Source organism: Alternaria infectoria (assembly GCF_024043175.1).
Source record: "Alternaria infectoria strain BMP 0036 chromosome Unknown scaffold_6, whole genome shotgun sequence".
Taxonomy (NCBI): domain Eukaryota; kingdom Fungi; phylum Ascomycota; class Dothideomycetes; order Pleosporales; family Pleosporaceae; genus Alternaria; species Alternaria infectoria.
Window position 1 is genome coordinate 533544 of NW_026250695.1, and position 21598 is coordinate 555141.

General features: G+C 53.6%; 11 protein-coding genes across 11 annotated transcripts; 6 read left to right on the top strand and 5 right to left on the bottom strand.

Moving 5' to 3' along the window:
* Positions 1-315: 315 nt before the first annotated feature.
* J4E92_004476 (uncharacterized protein) lies at positions 316-2641 on the top strand (the record flags this gene model as incomplete). The annotated part of the gene is made up of 2 exons (XM_051495866.1): positions 316-831; positions 878-2641. 2 exons carry the CDS (start codon positions 316-318, stop codon positions 2639-2641), a joined length of 2280 nt encoding a protein of 759 aa, XP_051353706.1.
* A 758-nt stretch (positions 2642-3399) lies between these two features.
* Positions 3400-4950, top strand: J4E92_004477 (uncharacterized protein; the record flags this gene model as incomplete). Its single annotated transcript, XM_051495867.1, has 2 exons — positions 3400-3927; positions 3973-4950. The coding sequence occupies 2 exons, from the start codon at positions 3400-3402 to the stop codon at positions 4948-4950; spliced, it is 1506 nt and encodes a 501-aa protein (XP_051353707.1).
* A 451-nt stretch (positions 4951-5401) lies between these two features.
* J4E92_004478 (uncharacterized protein) lies at positions 5402-6280 on the bottom strand (the record flags this gene model as incomplete). Its single annotated transcript, XM_051495868.1, has 4 exons — positions 5402-5557; positions 5623-5752; positions 5859-6059; positions 6207-6280. The coding sequence occupies 4 exons, from the start codon at positions 6278-6280 to the stop codon at positions 5402-5404; spliced, it is 561 nt and encodes a 186-aa protein (XP_051353708.1).
* Positions 6281-6901: 621 nt separating this feature from the next.
* J4E92_004479 (uncharacterized protein) lies at positions 6902-7322 on the bottom strand (the record flags this gene model as incomplete). Its single annotated transcript, XM_051495869.1, has 2 exons — positions 6902-7037; positions 7090-7322. The coding sequence occupies 2 exons, from the start codon at positions 7320-7322 to the stop codon at positions 6902-6904; spliced, it is 369 nt and encodes a 122-aa protein (XP_051353709.1).
* Positions 7323-8010: 688 nt separating this feature from the next.
* On the top strand, positions 8011-11001 carry J4E92_004480 (uncharacterized protein; the record flags this gene model as incomplete). The annotated part of the gene is made up of 5 exons (XM_051495870.1): positions 8011-8746; positions 8805-9437; positions 9912-10268; positions 10318-10582; positions 10635-11001. The coding sequence occupies 5 exons, from the start codon at positions 8011-8013 to the stop codon at positions 10999-11001; spliced, it is 2358 nt and encodes a 785-aa protein (XP_051353710.1).
* A 754-nt stretch (positions 11002-11755) lies between these two features.
* Positions 11756-14023, top strand: J4E92_004481 (uncharacterized protein; the record flags this gene model as incomplete). Its single annotated transcript, XM_051495871.1, has 1 exon — positions 11756-14023. The coding sequence occupies one exon, from the start codon at positions 11756-11758 to the stop codon at positions 14021-14023; it is 2268 nt and encodes a 755-aa protein (XP_051353711.1).
* Positions 14024-15136: 1113 nt separating this feature from the next.
* Positions 15137-15903, bottom strand: J4E92_004482 (uncharacterized protein; the record flags this gene model as incomplete). Its single annotated transcript, XM_051495872.1, has 3 exons — positions 15137-15277; positions 15456-15478; positions 15537-15903. 3 exons carry the CDS (start codon positions 15901-15903, stop codon positions 15137-15139), a joined length of 531 nt encoding a protein of 176 aa, XP_051353712.1.
* Positions 15904-16131: 228 nt separating this feature from the next.
* On the bottom strand, positions 16132-16827 carry J4E92_004483 (uncharacterized protein; the record flags this gene model as incomplete). The annotated part of the gene is made up of 1 exon (XM_051495873.1): positions 16132-16827. The coding sequence occupies one exon, from the start codon at positions 16825-16827 to the stop codon at positions 16132-16134; it is 696 nt and encodes a 231-aa protein (XP_051353713.1).
* Positions 16828-18343: 1516 nt separating this feature from the next.
* J4E92_004484 (uncharacterized protein) lies at positions 18344-19097 on the top strand (the record flags this gene model as incomplete). The annotated part of the gene is made up of 2 exons (XM_051495874.1): positions 18344-18570; positions 18659-19097. 2 exons carry the CDS (start codon positions 18344-18346, stop codon positions 19095-19097), a joined length of 666 nt encoding a protein of 221 aa, XP_051353714.1.
* A 208-nt stretch (positions 19098-19305) lies between these two features.
* J4E92_004485 (uncharacterized protein) lies at positions 19306-20332 on the bottom strand (the record flags this gene model as incomplete). Its single annotated transcript, XM_051495875.1, has 3 exons — positions 19306-19416; positions 19467-19926; positions 19986-20332. 3 exons carry the CDS (start codon positions 20330-20332, stop codon positions 19306-19308), a joined length of 918 nt encoding a protein of 305 aa, XP_051353715.1.
* Positions 20333-20932: 600 nt separating this feature from the next.
* On the top strand, positions 20933-21503 carry J4E92_004486 (uncharacterized protein; the record flags this gene model as incomplete). Its single annotated transcript, XM_051495876.1, has 3 exons — positions 20933-21037; positions 21093-21368; positions 21423-21503. The coding sequence occupies 3 exons, from the start codon at positions 20933-20935 to the stop codon at positions 21501-21503; spliced, it is 462 nt and encodes a 153-aa protein (XP_051353716.1).
* Positions 21504-21598: the final 95 nt, after the last annotated feature.

The window sequence follows — 21598 nt, forward strand, 5'->3', positions numbered from 1 at the left end:
TGGCGACCAACCGCACCGCCGTAGGCCGAGTTGAGCATGGACTGGGAATAGCATGCCTCGATATATGACCCTGCTGCTGACCCGCCCCTGCTCCGTTTACGCCGCAACTCTGATTCCTCGTTCTTTGACGTCGAGGTCTCTACCGCACACCTTTTCTTTCCAGACCTTCAGGCTTGCTCCAAAGGTCGTTACGCTCTTTAGCATCGGTTTTAATAGTCCTTCCTTCTTTAGGTTCTCGAGTCACCTTCACTTTCGACTCTTGGCCGTCCCGGTCCTTCAACCAAACACAAAAAGCACCCACTTACCTTCTTCACCATGGCCAACTTCAGCAAGCCCGCCAGCATGATGACCATGGTCTTCGGCCTGTTGTCGCTTCTCCAGTTCACCGTTGCTTTCCAGCATGGCTCCCACCACCACGCACACCCTGCTCGCGCCGCCAGCGACGCTTCCATTGCGGCCCACATCAACGAGATCGAGGGCGAGCTCACCAAGCGCCAGTCGCGCGGACCCATCGCCATCACCGGTGTTTGCAGCTCTGGCACTGCCTCCAACGGCCAGTGCAATGGCGGCAGGACTTCTGCTCCCCGTCTTGAGATCCGTACCTTGGCGCGCAACGCCGACCAGTGGAACCTGTACCTCCTCGGTATGGAGAGGTTCATGGGCAAGGACAAGGACGACATGCTTTCGTACTACCAGGTCTCTGGTGTCCACGGTCGTCCTTTCCAGACCTGGAACAACTTCCCCGCGCCTCTGCTTAACCAGCAAGGTTTCTGCCCTCACGGAGGCTCGCTCTTCGGTTCCTGGCACAGGCCTTACCTTGCCATTTACGAGGTGTGTATCTTGATAATGCGTTTGATCGTACGCTAACAGTTCGCAGCAAGCATGGTACCAGAGCGTCATGGAGGTGATTGCTCAGTTCCCCTCCAACCAGCAGCAGCGATGGAGGAACGCCGCGTCCACTCTCCGTATGCCATACTGGGACTGGGCTATGGACACCAACGGCGGCCCAACTGTTCCCACTCAGATGCGCGACTCGACCGTTACTGTCACCAAGCCCCAGGGAACCGTCACTATCCCCAATCCGCTGTACAAGTACAGCTTCGGCAGCTCGCTTCCCTCTGAGATGGGTGGAGGCCCATGGAACAGCTTCCCTGAGACTCTCCGTCGCCCGGTCGCCAACCCTACCCGCAGCAACAACAACGAGATGAACGCCCGCTTCAACTCCATCCGCGTTTCTCTCCGTGACCGTGTCTTTGCCCTGTTCTCCAGCAAGGCTAACTGGGGCGCTGCCAGCACTTCCGCCATTGGTGTCCGCACTGACCTGAGCGGCGGTGGCGTTGACAGCTTCGAGTCCGTCCACGATGCCATCCACAACACTGCTGGTGGTGAGTCTGGTGGCCACATGTACTACCTCGATGTCTCGGCTTTCGACCCCCTCTTCTGGCTCCACCACACCAACGTCGACCGTCTCCTCGCCATGTACCAGCTCATTACCCCCAACACCTACATCTCCAACGGTAACATCCCCCGCCCTATGGCTCAGTGGAACCAGGGTGAGCCCAAGAACCAGTACTCTCCCCTCAAGCCCTTCACCAAGGATACCGCTGGCAACTACTTCACCTCTGTTGATGTCAAGGAGACCCGCACTCTCGGATACTACTACCCTGAGACCAGCGACCGTTCTTACCAGCAGGTCGCTCGCGCTGTTACTCAGCTTTACGGTGCCGGCCAGAGGACTCTTACCAAGCGTGACGGCGACGAATCCGCAACTGGCCAGTACCTCGGACGTCCCATCAAGGAGGGTGACTACCACACTGTTCTTTCCGTCATTGCCAACAAGTACGCGCTTGAGGGATCCTACACTGTTCACTGCTTCGTTGGAAAGCCTAGCAGCAACTCCACCAAGAACTCCACTGCGCCCGCGCCCGCAACCGAGTCGACTTACCCGCTTCTGAACATCACCACTCCTCTTCTTTCCATCACCATTGGTGGTGGCTCCGCTCCCAGCACCGAGGTTCCCAGCAACGAGACCGATGCCGCCTACGACCCATCCACCGACTACACCCAGGACCCCAACTACGTCGGTTCCTACGGTATCCTTGGTGCTATGATGCAAGGTGGTGCCAACGCTTCCCAGGCTCTCATGACTGAGGGTGCTCTTCCCTTGACCACCTGCCTCCAGGGTAAGGAAGCCGCTGGCGAGCTTGAGTCGCTCCGTCCTGAACACGTTGAGCCCTACCTCAAGGAGAACCTCTACTACAAGGTTGTTGGTGTCAAGGGCGAGATCGACGCTGACACCATCCCCGACTTCCACATCAGCGTCAAGTGCAACAAGGCCAAGCCCGCTGCCTCTGACGACGAGCTTCCCGACTTGAGCGCTCCTTACGAGGTCCTTGAGAGCGTCACTGCCCACCTCCCCGCCGGAAAGCCCTTCAAGTACATTCCCACTGCTATCGACATTCCTCTGCCCGATGGCCCAGAATACCTCGAGCCCAGCAGCGATGGCTCTAAGCCCCAGAGCCCCAGCAACGGTGTCTTCCCTTACCCATCCATGCCCTGGGAGGAGGAGGGTTACTGCATCACCAAGCAGACCATTGAGTACGTTGACGAGCAAGGTAACTTCTTGTACTCGGAGATGTAAGCTGGTAGATTTCGGTTATAGAGGAAGAGCGATGTGGTGGAGAAGCATGTGTATGCTTGCGTATGAAGGAACCTTTACATAATACCTTTCGATGTACATTGGACATGAGAGCTTTTTTTTCCTTACAAAATGTCAATTGATATCCAGCAGTGGTTCTCGTATAGTTTTTCCTAACGTCATCGTCTCCTTGATGTCCCTGTCCATAGCGTAGGCGTCCATAGCGCTTTGCAATATGATCATAAACATACTTCGGTTCCGATGCCGTGCATGTGCTGCTTTATGACATGAAATTATGAATGCTGGGGTGGTTTCATGAAGCGAGACCTGCCAAATATCGAATGCCTGCTGTGTCTCTTATGAAGCCGACATGCGCAACTGTGCACACATGTCGGACATCACATAGGAATCGCTCAGCCAAGGCAAGCTGCAGGCATGACGAGCTCCGGCTCGCGTGGACGACGGCGCTGTGCCCCGCTGGTACCAAAAGGCGCTAGTGACTCTTTGGCCGATGTCTCTGGGCGCGCACCGCGAGCACCACATCACGGCAGTATCTCTCATCCTGCTTGACCATTCCTAGGGTCCCTCAGGCATTCCTGCGTAAGTCCTACACCATCATCGTCATCGCATACCGCGTCTACACATTGTATCTCTTCAGCATGGCGTCTGAGGCGCGCAGTCGCGACAGCTTCCCGGTCCCAATGCGGGTGCTAACATTTTATGATTGCCATGCTAATATCTTATAGACCAGTCCGCCCGCCATGCCCGCCATGCTAGATGACCCCACCGCGCCGGTGATATACAGAACCTCTGGCGATGTACCGTACCCTCCTCCCGGTGGCCCGCTACCTGTAGGCATTGCACCATGTCAAGTCATCCTGCGCGATCGCGTGACTACCGCAACGATCATACCCTTCTCTGCGCCGAATCAAGTACCCCTCACACTACTGGCATACCTATGCGACCAACTGGGTCGCGAGATAGAAAAGGGAGATACGTACCCCATGGTTGATCCGCTCGCTCTGGAGGCATTCGGTCCGTACTGGTTCGGTGTTTTTGGTGCGATCATGTTGCTGGGTGAGATCCAGGACGGTCGCGAACTACACGAGATGGCGCGGAGGGGTTGTGACTGGGAGAGGGAATGTCTGGGTAGCTTCTACATCAAGCCCAACTACCCAGGACGGTCGAGTCATGTCTGTAACGGCGGGTTCCTAGTCACGGATGCGTCGCGCAATCGGGGTGTCGGTCGCTTGATGGGTGAGACCTATCTGGACTGGGCTCCGAAGCTTGTGAGACCGCCGCGAGAGTTACATCGCATGCGCTAACACGCTCAGGGCTATACCTACTCCGTCTTCAACCTCGTGTACGAAACCAATGTCGCTTCCTGCCGCATATGGGACGCCCTCGGCTTCAAGCGGATCGGTCGCGTGAAGGGTTGCGGTAACCTGAAGTCATATCCCGGCGAGCTTGTCGACGCCATCATATACGGAAGGGACCTGGGTCAGGATGACGAGTTTGTGTCTGAGGAGCGCTTCGACAAGATCCGCTTCTATCTCAAGAACGGAAAATACCCCAACGGTGCTGATCGAGCAGAAAAGAGCCGTCTTCGTAGCGCGGCGACGCACTACAAGCTCACACCCGGAGAGGGCGATGGACCTGAGAAGCTGTGGCTCAAGGGCAAAGAGGTTATTGCGGATCCCAAGCAGCAGTATGAGATCGCTCGCGAGATACATCATAAGTCACATGGGGGCATCAACAAGACTACGGCAGCAATTGCGGAGCTCTACCATTGGGTCCGCATAAAGGAGACTGTCAGCCAGGTCATACGCAACTGTCCAGAATGTAGCGAGATGAACAAGGGACTGTCGGCTATGCGCCAGGGTCAGAATCAAGCACGGGCAGAGGCGAGATCAGGATCCAGTTTCCTGTCATCAACCACTACCCAGCCAACTCTGACACCAACACCGCCGAGTTTGTTCTCACCAACACAACCACCGCCTCGTTCAGACTCACCTGGTGGCCAGCTACAGCTCGAAGCTGCACAGCACCAGAGCGCAATCTATCCACAGTACACCCAAGATAACGGCTACGACCTGCCAGTCGATCCCGCACTCATGCATGGGCTACAGCCTAATACCAACCTTGCCGATCTTCCGCCATCGCCGTTCCTTGCAGCTCAGGCGAATGGTGTACCTCATCCGGGGGAGCTTGATCATCAGCGCATGAGTCTTGATCCAAGCTTAGATGAGCGGGCACCCACTGCAGGGGAGGAGATGCGTAGGAGGTTGAACCGTGTGAGTCAGTATGAGTGAGCGGACATAGTGTTGGTGAGTGAAGTGTCAAGCTTAACAGCGTATGGCGAAGGTGAGTATGCCAGTGATACCAGACATGTAGGTGATGGGAAACGTGTATGGAGAAGCCGCAGGAGAATACGTGAAGGATCATACCCAGGATATAGCGGAGTCTCCGATGATGCAAGTAGCACAACGATGAAATCATTGCAAAACTCTGGTTGATTTGAATCATACTTGTGATGGTGGCTGCTTAAGTTGATCTTTATTGCTGTTTGACAGTATCTAAACTAATGACTACATGTTTGTGGCTCTCCCGTCAAGATCGCCGGCTCACATCTTGCCCCTCTCACTTTATTTTGTTTCGCAAGTTCCCCTCTTACATGTCTCGACCTAATCCTTTCCTTCCACTCCATTTCTTTCACTCCCAGTCATACATCTCCAAATAAGCTCTTCCTCCTCTTCTTCCCATTTAACCCTCAAACAGCCCCCACTCCTTCACCTGAAAGCTCTCCAAAACCTGCTCCTTGACCGCCTTGCTATCCTTCATCAACGGCGTTTCTCCACCCTGCTGTTCTGCTGGCGTGTATTCGCCTGGATAGTGTGGGATGTTGACTGATACCATGACCTGCGAGAAGTGTTAGCCAACAATGGGATAAACTGTATATGTCTGGAAAGAAGAGGTATACATACATCAGTGCCTTGCTCCTTGAGACGGAGAAGGAGGAGGTGAATATACGTGAATTCGGGAGTCTTGCGGTTGGGATGGGGATTGGGTGTTGGTGGTGTTTGGATGAAGGATAGTGCTAGGACTGGCTTGTCTCTGTCATTGTGGTCAGCCATTCATCCACGCTTCTGTATACAAAACTTGATCCTCTCTTTCCTCGGTCCTGCTTCGCTTTTCCAGAATGATGGGGTGGAATACTTACGGCAAACTCTTCATCACAGCACGTTCTTGCGAGATAATCGTACTCTGATCCCCCGTTCCCTCAACTAGATCCCCAAAATGATACTGCAGCGCTTCTTCATCGCTATTCTTCTCGACATACTCTAGGATCTCAACGACGATGCTGGAGTAGCCGTTGTTGTCGAGGTAGACTTCCTGGTGGTCGGGGATTTGGCGGATTTGACTGTTTGTTTACTTTTTCAGTATGCTGCATGTTGGGTTGGGAAAGGTAAGTGCCTGCCGATTTAGGCGTTTTGGACGCAGGTGTTGATGGAAACGCATGCAAAGGGAAGGCGCGGGATGTGGGGGGGCGCGCAGGATGAGAACTTACGATGCGTCGGCGAAGTTTGAAGGCAGGTCGAGGGTTATTGCGCCGCCGTACAGAGGGGTGTTTGTGAAGGCCATCTTGTAGCTTCGTGTTCGACGGTAGGTTTGTTGCTGCTTGTTGCACTCTCTGCAGTGCTAGATGCGGTTCTTATGTTGTGAATTCGATGTTGGTGATGGCGCGAAGGGACGTAGGTAGCCACCAGGCAACATCAGGCAGCATGGAAAACGGCAACCTACCAACGTTCTGTTGACAACGCAGCAAGCGCACAGCATTCTACTTAGGTAGCTGTGAAGTAATTGTGTGAGCGAAATTGAATTTACATCCTGTTGGTACTGATCTGGTTCATTCTTTCTACAGCATGAGCTCAACGCAGCAGCCAGATAATGTTGTTGACTTGGACAACAAGACACAACAGTCACTACGACAAGGTCATGACATTCTGGAAACTTGTGTTTCGGTTTGAAATGTAGGGTATCGTCTGAACTTTTGTCCTTCTATATGTCCCAAATGCCAGTTTTGAACGCCGTGCAATGCATGTTCTTCTACGAGCCCGACGGTATCCTAACCGCAGCTATCGTGTTGCCACCAGAGTGATGTCTGATCCCCCGAAAGCATTTGAGTGGTCGTCCTGCACTCCTAAGCCTGCCGTCCATCTGCCGTGGACTGTACATCAGATAGTCTTGGCCGTTGCCGTGACCTCAACCTGATGCTGCAACCTGGTCAACCTCCATCGGGGCTGTCGCGGTGGTTGTGCGCGTTCCGTTGTTGGTCGTAAGGCCTATCGCTGCCTCTGCTTCTTTCTGCGAGTAGGGCTCTTCGCGAAGTTGCTTGACTCTGCAGATTGATTAGAAATAATAATCATGATCGTAAACACTGCGATTCCTACCTGCGCTTGTGGACCTTGCCCTTCTGGTGTGCGACAAAGTTGGCATCGCTCTCAAAAAACTTTGCGCATTCCTTGCAGTAGAATTCGCCCAGGCCGGGCAAATCTTCTATGGGCTTCGCATCCTTGAATTCCGCAAGATGCTTCTCGTCGCGCAGGTCGGCGTGGATCTGGTCGAGGTCGCGCGTGTGTCGACGTGTCTTCTTCTTGGAGTCTTGTCCGCGTATGGCTGGCATGGTGGGCAGTATCCGCGGCCGTCGGTTATCCGTGTGGAATCGTGATGGTCGGCTATAGAGAAAGTTGCAGTGTGGGGACACCTGCCGACGGGGGCCCGTGCCCGGTCTGCAGGTCAGAAAGACTTGTGGAGCTAGGTCGAATCAGGTGCTGGTAGATGCTACTGTCGCTCCAGACCCGAAATTTGCCATGTCTGCAGGCCTGCACGCTGACTCGGCACACAATTGTTGAGTCGGAAAAGGACGCGCAGGCCGCCGGCAGCAGTGGGCGCGTGAATGTGCTATCGCAGAACGCCAATCACCTGCAAAAGGAACGAGCGCGGGGTGGGTGAACCGCTGCCGGGTATGACGTCTGGGTGAACACCTATAGCTTCCCGACACATGGCTACGCGGCCTCCAAGACGTGAAATAGCAGCGGGCAGCCAGTCGCACACAGCGCAATTACTCTCTCCATAATTGCGTCTCCATTACATCGCCCTTGCACGTGAAGCGGGCCAACGGGACTGCGCTGCCGACCTGTTTCTGGTTCTGGCGCCGAGGTATTCCGCACGCAGCTGGGGCTAGACGAACCAATCACGCCCCTCGTGATCCTCATTAGTTATCGCCCAACTTGAGGCAGCTTCTGACGTTCTTTTCCTCCGCTTCCTCCATCACTCTTCTCTCCACACCACTCCCCTCCTCAAACTTCACCATGCAGAAGTTCTCGAGGCTCGGCCGCCTGGGCCAGAGCCTTGCTTCGCGCAGGCAATTGGCCACCGTCAGCGATGCTCCCCTCTCTCGCAAGGTCGAGATGACCAACTGGGAGAAGGGCCACTACATCAACTACCAGAAGATGAACGAGAACCTCGAGATTGTTCGTGCCCGCTTGAACCGCCCGCTCACCTTCGCCGAGAAGATTCTCTACTCCCACTTGGACGACCCCCACGGTCAAGAGATTGAGCGCGGCTCCAGCTACCTCAAGCTCCGCCCCGACCGTGTAGCTTGCCAGGATGCCACCGCCCAGATGGCCATTCTTCAGTTCATGTCAGCTGGTCTGCCCTCCGTTGCTACACCTACTACTGTCCACTGCGACCATCTTATCGAGGCCCAGGTTGGTGGTGAGAAGGATTTGGAGCGCGCCAACGAGATCAACAAGGAGGTCTACAACTTCTTGTCCACCTCTTGCGCAAAGTACAACATTGGTTTCTGGAAGCCTGGCTCTGGTATCATTCACCAGATCGTGCTTGAGAACTACGCTTTCCCCGGTGCTCTCCTCATTGGTACCGACTCGCACACTCCCAACGCCGGTGGTCTCGGTATGGCCGCCATTGGTGTCGGTGGTGCCGACGCTGTCGATGTCATGGCTGGTCTCCCCTGGGAACTGAAGGCCCCCAAGGTCATTGGTGTTAAGCTTACTGGCAAGCTCTCCGGCTGGACTGCTCCCAAGGGTACGTATTCTTAATATTGGTTTTCGAAGCGGGGCAACCACGCTAACGAAGTCTACAGACATTATCCTCAAGGTTGCTGGTATCCTCACCGTCAAGGGTGGAACCGGTGCTATCGTCGAATACCACGGTCCCGGTACCGAGAGTCTAAGCTGCACCGGCATGGCGACTATTTGCAACATGGGTGCTGAAATTGGTGCCACCACCTCGCTCTTCCCCTTCAACGACCGCATGTACGACTACCTCTCCGCCACCAAGCGCCGCGACATTGGTGACTTCTCCCGCGAGTACGCTGCCCAGCTCCGTGAGGACGAGGGTGCCGAATACGACGAACTCATTGAGATCAACCTTGACGAGCTCGAGCCCCACATCAACGGTCCCTTCACCCCCGATCTAGCTACACCCATCAGCAAGTTCAAGGAGGCTGTCAAGGCCAACAAGTGGCCTGAGGACCTCAAGGTCGGTCTTATCGGTTCTTGCACCAACTCCTCGTACGAGGACATGAGCCGTGCTGCCTCCATCGCTGAGGACGCCATGTCCCACGGCGTCAAGGCCAAGTCTCTCTTCACTGTTACCCCTGGCTCAGAGCAGATTCGCGCCACTATCGAGCGCGACGGTCAGCTCAAGACCTTCGAGGAGTTCGGCGGCATGGTTCTCGCGAATGCTTGCGGGCAAGTTTTCCCTCCTCTTCAATGTCCAGACACTGTGCTAACTTCCTTCTAGTCCTTGTATCGGTCAGTACTATATTCCTTCTTTTCCACGGTAGAGCCTGGAGGTATACGATACGTTTTGTTCTGTCTCTTGACAGAATAAACACCCTCGTATGCTTCAGAGCTACCGTATTTCCTTCCATGACGAGGTAGCCTGGAGGTATACGATACGTTTGGGTTTGTCTCTTGAAGAAACAAATGTCCTCGTATGCTCCAGGGCTGCTGAGTCCCCCCTCCATTTCATGGCACCCTGGAGGTACTCGATACGTTTGGGTTTGTCTCTTGACAAAGTAAACACCCTCGTATGCTCCAGAGCTGCTTAGTTCCCCCTTCATTTCATGGTAGCCTGGAGGTATCCGATACGTTTTGTCTTGTCTCTTGACAAAATAAAAGCCCTCGTATGCTTCAGGGCTGCTATTTTTCAACTCGTATCTGAGCATCTGCTAACGAATTTCCAGGCCAATGGGATCGCCGCGATGTCAAGAAGGGCGAGGCTAACTCCATCATCTCGTCTTACAACCGCAACTTCACTGGCCGTAACGACGCCAACCCCGCCACCCACTCTTTCGTTACCTCCCCCGACCTTGTTGTTGCCATGACCATTGCTGGAACCTTGAACTTCAATCCTTTAGTAGATGAGCTCGAGGGAGCGGATGGCAAGAAGTTCAAGCTCAAGGAGCCTTCCGGCATGGGTCTTCCCGCCAACGGCTACGACCCAGGTCAGGATACTTACCAAGCGCCACCAGAGGACCGCTCATCTGTCTCTGTCGCTGTTTCGCCCACCTCAGACCGTCTCCAACTTCTTGAGCCTTTCTGTAAGCAATACTCTTGTGCGAAATACACGGTGCATACTAACTTTTACAGCCGCCTGGAACGGTGAAGATGCGAAGAACCTCCCTATCCTTATTAAGTGCCAAGGAAAGACTACGACCGATCACATCTCCATGGCCGGTCCCTGGTTGAAGTACCGTGGACACTTGGACAACATCTCCAACAACATGTTGATTGGTGCCATCAACGCTGAGAACGGCGAGGCCAACAAGGTCAAGAACCTTCTCGACGGATCTTACGGTGCCGTCCCTGATGTCGCCCGAAACTACAAGAAGAACGGCGTCCCATGGGTTGTCATGTAAGTATTTTCCTATACACGCTTACCAGCCTCTTGCTAACTTCGAACGCAGTGGTGACTGGAACTACGGAGAAGGCTCTTCCCGTGAGCATGCTGCGCTTGAGCCCAGGCACTTGGGTGGCGCTGCCATCATCACCCGCTCCTTCGCTCGTATCCACGAGACCAACTTGAAGAAGCAGGGTATGCTTCCCCTTACCTTCTCCGACCCTGCCGACTACGACAAGATCGGTCCCAACGACCGTGTGACCTTGGCCTCCACTGAGCTCGCCCCCGGCAAGCCCCTGACCATGACTGTCCACCCCGCCGATGGATCCAAGGACTTCCAGGTCAAGCTTTCGCACACCTTCAACGAGGGTCAGATCGAGTGGTTCAAGAACGGCAGCGCTCTTAACACCATGGCCAAGAACGCTAAGCAGTAGATGCACAGAAGAGAGAACGAACGAAAACAATCACCGCCCGGGATGTAAATACAGGAGGACGGAATACCCCGCAAATGCTTCACGATTGGGGATGAAAGTCAAATCAGGGGTGAAGCAGAATATGATGAGAGAGCTAGGCGTCCGCAGACGGGTGCAGCAGTAACAGCTCCTGGATCGGTCTTTCGGGCTCAATGTAGTTGGGTTTGCTTGTATTTGTGATGATTAGCATGCAATGTATGACTGATTTTTTCTTGTTACAAGCTGTATCTGCTGTGATGTGAGTGACGCTCTGAAACGTAACTGGCGAAGACGTGTAGCGCTTTGGCTTGCGTACGCAAAAACACGAGGTATAGTTAAGTATACATTGCGATTTTCGCCCGTGTGCTGTAGTAGACAACTGCTGCGAATACCTCCAGGATACGTCTCATCGTTTTGTACAGCTAACAAAACTTACATGTATTTGCCCTGGCTACTCCCAGAACTCGAATATAGGTACGAGCTATGACATTCCACACGTTGCGCGACCGAGGATGACGCGCGCAGGCTAAGGCACGGTGCACGATACCGCCGCAAACGTGCGAGTGGATCCTGGACCCGTTCCCGCTAGTCACCGGGACAACGGCCGACAACAAACACGCTCGGCAGTTTTCCAACGTCTAGACATCCTTGCGCGAACAACCTTCTTGGAACCAATCGCGCGCACAACAGCTTGAATATCCTTACACATTACAAGATTTGCTTGCATATCCTCAACATGGCGCGTCTACGCAAACCGAGTCCGAACGAACCCAGTATCTTCATGCCACCGTCCGAGACGAGAGCAAGCCGATCCAGTCCCCGAAAAGCCACCCTACGATACGCATCTTCGCAAGAAGATGACAGCTCGATACTTGTGCCAAAGAGGTCGAGGCGCACCGCGCAAGACATTAGCATATCGCAAGACGAAGAGCAGTCCTTCCGCATACCTTCGATAGCAACGCCAAAGGATACTATCAGCCCCCGCAAGCAACGTGTATTGCGACCGGTCGAGAGCAATAGCCGACTCCTTCGAAAATTGAGTGACGAAAGTCTGGCAAGCCCAGAGAAGAAGCAAAGAGAGAGGAGAGTGCGCAGTGGAACAACAGATACGGATGTGGGGAATAGAAATGGGCTTATGTATGCCAAAAGCCTGGCTAGAAGCGTGGTGAACAAGCGGAACAAGAAAGGCAAGATCAATGTCGTAGGGGAAGTCGAGGCACAAGAGGCCGCCCAACGGTCACGAAGTAGGGAACATGAGAGCACAGAGGAGGCAGTCGCGCAAGACGACGAGGATGCCGAGGCCGAAACAAGTCTGTGGTGTGGCGACGAGGAAGCAGAGACACAAGAAGAGGTTGCTGAACCAGTCATCGAGATCAGCGAGGATGATGAAGAGGACGAGCCTGTCGTAAAGTCGCGAACAAACCAGCGACAACCGCGCGCACGGCGCGTCGTATCTGACAGCGAGGAGGACGAGAGTGAGCTAAGCGCACCACAACCTACCAAGCAGCCTCAGCAACCAATCTTCAAGATTCCTGAACTCAAACCGCCGACTGATCTGACTTCCATGAGACCACCACATCGAAAGGGTCATAGTACGATATCGAATTGGGCACAGGAGGTCGTCGACCTCACCGACTCGCCGGAGGCCCCGGAATCTTTCGTGCTTCCTGAACGCACCCACGCCCGATCAAGCTCTTTCGCAGCATCTTCTCGGCCTGCTAGCTCAGCATCGAACGGTCCGCTTGCAATTCTTACGTATTCGCCCACACCTACCAAGCAACGCTCCCCCCGCAAAGCTCCGCCCATCTCGCGACCAGCCACTCCTCCCCTGGCACCTCCCAGTCCCACCAAGCTCGTCTCGCCCTCGAAAAAGAAGCCCGTGATCCCCAAGGCGGTCGATCTAGACGGAAGACCAAGCCTCGACGCGTTCTGGAATCCTGCAGCTGTCAACGACTGGACCGACCGCCACTCGCCAGCTAAGCAGCTCGTATCGCCCAAGAAGCAGAAATGGAGGGACGACATAGTCAAGATGATGGAAGGTGTTGCTTTAGAAGACAGCAGTGACGAGGGTTACGAAAGCCCCATCGAGAGCCCCAAGAAGAAGAAGCCCACAATTCGGAAACCAGCTAAGGAGAAGACACCAGAGAGTGAGCCGGTCCCGAGTGTCAAGCAGATCCGTGAGCAACGCAAAGCCTTCGCCGAACGCAAGCACGCCATAGCCGAAGCCTTCCTCATCGAGCTCGACACCACAATCTCATCAGGTCGCATCCACGAGCTCTCGAAACCCACAGGTGGTATCAAGCTCGTCTGGTCTAAGACCCTCAAGACAACAGCCGGTCGCGCGAATTGGCGTAGAGAGCAGATTCGCATACGAACCGGTCCCCTTCCCACCGACACGCGCGTCGAGATCCGACACCACTGCTCCATCGAACTCGCCGAGAAGGTCATTGACGACGAGGAGAGGCTTTACAACGTACTTGCGCACGAGTTCTGCCACCTGACCACGTTCATGATAAGCGAAGTGCGCAACAACCCCCACGGAGCAGAGTTCAAGTCCTGGGGTCGCAAAGCTACCGTCGCGTTCGCCAGCAAAGGCGTCGAGGTCACCACGAAACACTCCTACCAGATCGAATATAAGTACGTTTGGGAATGCATCTCCTGCGGCTACGAGTTCAAGCGTCACTCCAAGTCCGTCGATCCGGCGCGCCACTCATGTGGCAAGTGCAAGGGCAAGCTCGCGCAGACCAAGCCCACCCCTAGGGGCGTTGGCGCTAGTGCTGCTGTAGGCAAGGATGGCAAGAGGGAGAAGAGCGAGTACCAGGTCTTTGTCAAAGCCAACTTTGCGCGTGTGAAAAAGGAACTTGAGGCGGAGGGCAAGGACGCGCAGATGGGCAAGGTGATGGAGGCTGTGGCCAAGCAGTATAGAGAGAGGAAGGGTGCGGGTAGTAGTAAGGCGAAGGAGATCATTGATCTAGAGGCTGCTCTGGATGATATGAAGATCTAGATCTAACAGTTAACGAATGAAGTGCATGAACATCTCTAAGCTTGTGGGTCGTGCGTCTTTGTGTTCTTTCGTGTTGGGCTGCCTAGCAAAAACGCAAGTCGCTTAAGAGTGTTGTGGAAAAGTGAAAAGAGGGATGCAAAAAGATGATGTTTTTTGCTAAGGCAAAAAAAGATGTAGGTTGTATACGGGCTCTCTAAGGCTCCTACGCTCAAGCTCCACAGGGTCGTAATACGGCCACGAAGGGCTCCCTGCAGATGTCTGCTACCGAGATTCGAACTCGGGGCAATGGCCTTTACACTCGCTCACAGCGAGTAGGATGGTTACGCTGTGAACAACCATAGCAGACTGCTTGATGGAGAATTTGAGAATTAAACATTACATATAGTTGATTCAGATCAAAATACAAAGTTGGATATGGGGATGCTGCAGCGCTGATCAAATAGTGAATGCGAGGCGATGTTCATCAGTTTGTATGGGGTGGAGAAGTGAAGGTGAAGCCGGCGATGGGAAGTGCGTGCGGAGTGAACAAATCTTAGATCAGGCGTACAGCTCTACTTGACTGCATCTGAAGCTTAATTTAATAAGTGTTGGATAAGTTTAAGATTTATATTAGACTAGATGTGGTATATTAGTAACAAGTAGAGGTGCGTTGTATGTATACATTATTCTAGTAACTTAACTTTAAAACATCGAATAAGAACTAACATCCTCCAGCCCACCACAGCAACCTCCACTCCAACAGACCAAAGTGAGGCCAACAGGTCCTCACCACACTCTACCTAGACTTATAGCGCCTCGACTTAGGCCTCCAATACCCCTGATGGGTAGCGAGAAACCGACCCTTCTTCTGAGCCTCTGTCGGCTCATATCCTTCCTTCTCAGGAGCATCTGGCAACTCGCCATCAACCCCATCTACCGCTGTATACACCCAGGTCTCATCTATATGCCCAGGACACTTTCCACAGAACTTCATATACGGCCGGTTCCATCGCCCACACGCACAGCACCAGTCCCCGTCGTACTTGGCCCGACACGGCCACGGTTCCTCTATACCCGGGCCGGGTTCTTGCACGCGGACACTGTCCTTTCGGACACCATCACACGGAACACCACCTACTCCTCCCACGTTGCCTCGGCAGACATCCGTATACTTGCCGTTCCAAAAGCTGCAACGGCAGAGCCAGTCTTCTGCTCGAGGTATGTATGGGCCGGGAAGGCGACCTGCTTTCTTGGCGGCGCGCTTTTCCTCCCGTGCTGCATTAGCAGCGAGCTTTTCCTCCGCTACAGCGGCAGGACAGGGCTTTCTGGGATGGTAGTCGCTACTCGCGCACGATACGTGGCACCCCGGATCGGGATTCGGGTTGAGGTAGGCTGTGACGGGGCCAGGCAAGGTGGGTGCAGTCGGAGCTGCAGTTGGTACGACTCGGGGTACCTTACGGCTGGTGGCGGATTGGTCTATAGATATATTAGTTCACCATGTCTATCAATAAGACCATTGATCAGAGAAACGTACCAAGCTGGGAGGTGTCTTCCTCCGCTTTCCTCTTCCGCTCACTCCTCGCCTTCTCCTCCTCTTCCTCTTTCTTCTTCCTCTCCTCTTCCTCTTGTTGTTGCTGCTGCTGCTGCCTCTCCCAATCTTTCAAACTGGCAGTCAGTCTCACCGAACCCGCTCCAGTGCCCAAAAATTTGCGGCAAAGGTAGTCAAGGTAGGCCGCCACTTCTGGATCAGCCGCCGCCCTTTCGCGCATCTCACGCTCCTCTCTATCGGCCTCCTTCGCTTTGCCCGGAGGCAGCTTCTTCGCCTTTTCCAGCATCGTCTCAAAGTATGACGGCTTTGCGGCAGGTGCCGACGGCGCAGGGGTTTCGTTTGCGGCAGGCATTGTGGTTTGTGTGTGATGGGAAACGGAATTAAAAGCGTGTGATGAGAGGAGAGATTGGAGAAAAGTATGGAGGATGCGACACTGAAGATTTTTTGAGGTGAGCGTTTGTTGTGTGTTGACACTATTTCACTGTCACTCGCGGTGAGGAGGCGCTCCTCACCGCAACGCGTCACCGTGCAATTTCCCTTTCACCTTGAGAAAGACACGGGCAATTCCAGAGCCCTTACTTCAAACCCCCGTTCTCCTTGATACCCACAGCAACCCTCTCTCGACCTGTCCTACAAACCATGGATCCTCGTACGCTTCATCAAAATGACCCAAAGACGTAAAGAATATCCTTCCACCCTCGAACTCTTGACACCATACCAACGGATGATCATCTCCGTGTTTACCTCCTTGGAACGTCTTCGGATCACCTTTAAGCAAGATCTGGAGGTTCTTATTCTCTCTTGGATGAGTGTGGAAGTTATACCATTCGTCCTTCCAGCCCTCACGCCCACCACAGCAGTTCATGATCTGGTGTTTTTGGCCAGACTCTTCAGGAACGACGGTACCAGGCTCAGGATCGGGATGCATGTCGAAACTGGCTCCGACCAAGTTTGTGTAGTATTCGTTGCCTTGCATAGCTGCAGCTGCGCCGTGGATAGCTACGATACCGCCGCCATTCTTCACCCAGGTCCTCAAAGCTCCTAGTTCGGATGGAGTGAAGATGTCGTCGCCGATGTTTTGCAGGAGGACGATGACTTGATATTGCGCGAGAGAAGACGAGGTGAACAGCGAGGCGTCTTCACTAGCTGTGACTTTAAAGAGATTCGTATCGCTGGCTAACTTGTGGAACATGCGGATACCAGCTGGGATAGAGTCATGACGGTAGCCTGTGGTCTTGCTGAAAACGAGGACGTTGAATGCTGTGGCTTTGGCCATGTTTGCGCACTGTCTGGGCGGTTGTCTATGAGGCTTCGGCGCTTCTACCTAACCTGGGAAGTTATACTGTTGTGTAGCGCTACCGAGGATATATGGTTCATGGAATATCAACTAAATTAGGCTGATTTACCATCTACCGGCGGCATATGACGTCATGCATACCAGCACGGGTTGAAGACTAGGTACAATGAGTAGCTGGACCCAGCTGTCTGGCGGTGGCCCTGCGTGCAGTGCTGGAGTGAAACACGGCGCAGTAGCCAAGGTGTCGTATAATGTTGAATTCTTTGTCCACTCATGGCCTCGACGATCTGAAGACTACGACACACAGAAAGCACGAACTTACAGTCTTGCTGGAGAAGGCACCTCCCAGCTGGCGGCGATGTTGGAAGACGCGACACGATCTAGCGCACTTACCCTTGTCGACGCGCCATCCCGGTTCCGCTTCCCCCACTTTTCCATCACATAGACCCTTCGGCATCACCACCGTTGTCACCATTCTCGTCTGCCACTCCCCGCAGGACTCGCAGGCAATATATTCCAAGCACCGATGGCTACCCTGCATGTCACTTAGACTGTAGCCTTAGAGGAAAGCGTTAGGTTTATCTGACCAGGCAAACACCGCATCCTAGAGTCGAAACCTGGACTACTTTCAGCACCTTTCACATCAGGCTGAGTCAAACACTTCCTCAAGAATCCGATTTCTATATTATCTCGGATCATGGACACCGGAGCAACGGGACCAACTCACCCCGGCGATGTAGTCCCATATCCCCCTCCACCCGAAGCATGCGAGGGCGAAGCACCTTCAATACTCCAACTGCCGCCCGGGGATTACTACATTCGGGAGTTTCTAAGCCTGCTAGAACCCGCACATGCTCTGCGAAAACATGGCTACAACTTTGCACAGTTGACAGACGAGGAGATTCATCTGAAACGGAGATGCAGTAAATGCAATCAAAGTAAGTGCAATCTCAGTGCTTTGAATGTGCATATTGATTTCAAGAATATTGCTAAACTTCTGGTAGCTATCCAACAGCTTAGCAAGGGTCTACAACAGGCCATAACGCGCCGTAGCCAACAACTTCTCTCACATCCACCGGACACGCCCTACAAAACATTGCCAAGTATGATCGTACCATACGAGAACGGTACCTCTGGATTTCAGTATTGCACAACAGAGTGTCACTACCACTCGGCACCAGTTGACCGTGCTACAAAGGTGAGCGCAGTCTGGCCCTACTTTGCCTAACCCAACTAATCTTGTTAGTGCTGGTTGTGCTGCGGAAAGCACGTCTCGGAGGCCCAGCCATGTAGAACTTCCGACAAGCACAGGATACGTGAATACCGACCAGGTGAGCTCGAACGCCTACATCAATTCCAACCGACTCCACCTTTCCGTCATTGGGATGCGGACCGCAGGATAAACGCCAAACTCGCCGTAGCGATCGATTGCGAGGTATTTCCAGATCTACAAAAAGTGTGTGAAACATACTGACTTCTCACTCCCATTCTGAAGATGGGAACAGCCAGGAGTGGAGACTCTGAGCTCATCCGCCTGAGCGCCATCGACTACTTAACCGGAGAAGTGCTCATTAACAACCTTGTCAAGCCTGATCAACCTATGCAACATCTCAACACAAAGTGGTCGGGCGTTACTTGGGATCAAATGAATGAGGCTGTAAGAGAGAAGACCACGCTGAAGGGGAAGGCAAGTCACTCCGTATGCAAGCTGAAGGAAGACATGTACTGACTTTGTACACTAATTTCAGATTGGGGCGAGAAAATTGTTGTGGAAGTTTGTCGGTCCAGACACTATTCTCGTCGGACACAGCGTTCATAATGACCTCAAAGCATTGAAGTGGATACACACGAAGGTTGTAGACTCCTACGTCGTAGAGCACAAGATTATTCAGGAGAAGAAGGCAATCGAAGCCAGAGAAAAAGAGCTTAGTGAAGAGGCGGCAAGAAGGGTGGAGGAGTGCCTTCTGGAGGTCACAGGACTAGCGACGAGTAGCATGCTCACCCCATTGACCAATGCGCAGACAATGGGCGATTCGACCAACCCCACTGAGGGTGAGCCCAAGAAGAAGAAGAAAAAGGGCACGGGTGATCTGGCGTTGAAGACACTGCTAAAGAAATACCTGGACACGGACATTCAGACCAAGGGCAACAAAGGTCATGATAGCTTGGAAGATGCAACTGCGGCGCGCGATCTAGTTCACTGGATGGTTATGCGGAGACTCCAGGAGAAGTATGGCGTCCCGATGTAGCAGGGGCTAGAAGACGTTAGTTCTTTTTCAATGTTTTTACGTCTAATTACTAGAATAATGTATACATAGAACGCACCTCTACTTGTTACTAATGTACTACATTTAGCGCAATGCATACCTCAAACCCACCCACGGTCAGCACCTAGTAACTTCAGCTTCTCATTGTAGCCTTCGGCACTCTGGAAGGCTAGACTGGAACAATATACGACTACAACTCAGTCTTTTCAGCATCAACATTCAAGTCCCAATCAATGCCACCATCTTTGCCATAACGCTGCTCCAGCCATTCGTTGCACTTCCTAAAGTGACCGTTGTCAAACTACACATCGTTAGCACTTGAATCATGACATGCCGGAAGGCGATACTTACGAAGCCTCTCGCCGCACTCAGCGGGCTGGGATGTACGCTCTTCAGCACAAGATGCTTGTCCACCGGAATGCCCTTGGTCCTCTGCTGCGCCGGACTGCCCCAGGCCAGGAAGACAACACCATTCGTCCGCACCTTAGCCACAGTATCAATGACCTTCTGCATAAGCAGCTCCCAGCCCTTGCCCGAGTGTGAGTTTGCTTCGCCACGACGCACGGTCAAGCAGGTATTGATGAGTAGAACACCACGATCAGCCCATGGAGTCAGAAGACCACCCTTGTTCGGGGGTCGCTTGTAGTCTGGGTACTCCTTCTCGAGGGCCTTGTAGATGTTCATGAGCGAAGGCGGCGCAGGGTTCGGTGGACGGATGGAGAAGCAGAGTCCGTGGGCTTGGTTGGGGCCGTGGTATGGATCTTGGCCTGTGATGACGACCTTGACGGTGTTGAGGGGTGTGTGTCGCGACCTGATCAGTGTTAGTCTTCGTTACTCAAGCTGGCACCCGGAAGATGTGGGAGATCGTACCAGGAGTACACGTCCTTCATCGGCGGGTATACAGTCTTCCCACTGTCCAACTCCTTCTTCAGGAACCTCTTCAATTCGAGGAATTGGGGTGTCAGCAGCACATCCTTGACATGCGGCAGCCAGCTCTCGTGTAGCGTGTCGAGCTCAAGTTGTAGCAGCTCTTTCTGCTCGTCTGTGAGTTTGGCGACCCATGCATCTCTATCGAACTTTGCGGCTGCAGCAGACTGCTTGGGTGGTGCATTGGGATTGGGTTTCGGGGCGCCAAAGAAGGCGGTAATGCTGCCGTTCTGCTTGGGCTTTTTGGACGCGTCCGTGGCCGCTGCCGCTGCTTTACGCTTTAGACTCATGGTGGCACTGTCAATCGACGTAGAATATGGGGAAAGCGGAGATGCGTGGAGCAACGAAGATAATAGTAAGGAAACTATGACGAGTCGTAAGAGTATCGCGACGATTGCAAGCATCTCCCAGCCCCAGAGATTCGCGTCGGGGACGTGACGTCGGACACGACCTGTCATTTCCGCCCGAGCACGTTGATTGGCCGCCGCGTGGCACAGCAACACGTGAGTACGCGCGACGCGTTCAAATCACGTGACATGACATCACACCCTGCCCGACACAGTCCGCAACATGGCACAAGGATGCAAGCAGGCTGCAGTGGCTTCCCCCTCAAGATAACCGTTTTTCCGGCAAATCAGACGTGAGCGGACGTTTGATCGACACTAACATGCCTCGAGGTGGAGACTGAAGCCTGATGCAGGCTCGCATGCAGGCGTGCTGCCCGCATTTGTGACGTGTTGCCTAGGGGAAGCAAACAGGAGCGCGTACAGGTGAGGGGATATAAACAGACCTACTTTGTCTTTGCTTCTTCTCTCATCTTACAACCAATTTGACCCATATTCTCAAACTACAACACTCAATCAGACCTCTATCAAACACAATCATCAATCATGGCTTCTTCCAACCCTTCCAACTTCGCCAACCTCCCCAAGGACAAGCTCAGTGAGATTGCCGCCAAGGGTGGTCATGCCTCTCACGGCTCTGGCAACAGCGAGGTAAGTCGTGCCGGATACCCTCACTCTAATGTGCAGTGACTGACCTTTTGTCAAGTCCACATCCACCGGCAGCAGCGGCAATGCTGACCGTAACCCTGACGGTACCTTCACCAAGGGCTCAGACCTCGCAAAGGAGCTAGGCGCTCAAGGTGGTCATGCTTCCCACAGTGCTACAGACTCCACGTCCAACAGCAGCGAGCCAGGCCGTAACCCAGATGGCACCTTCACCAAGGGCTCAGAGGTCGCCAGCAAGCTTGGTGCTGAGGGCGGCCACGCATCCCACGGTTCTTCCAACGACTCTAGTGCTCAGACTTCCAGCAACGAGAGTGGCGTAAGTTGTCCTAAAGTACGGTCGATGAGTTCGTAGCTAACATATTCCACGCAGCGCAACCCTGACGGCACTTTCAAAAAAGGCAGTGAACTCGCTTCCGAGCTAGGCACACAGGGCGGACATGCCTCCCACTAGAAGCAACACGTAGATGTGCCTACCGATCCTTCAGTCCGACCTTCATGATATGTCCATGAATGACGGCCCAGCGTGGAGGAAGGTACCTGGACATT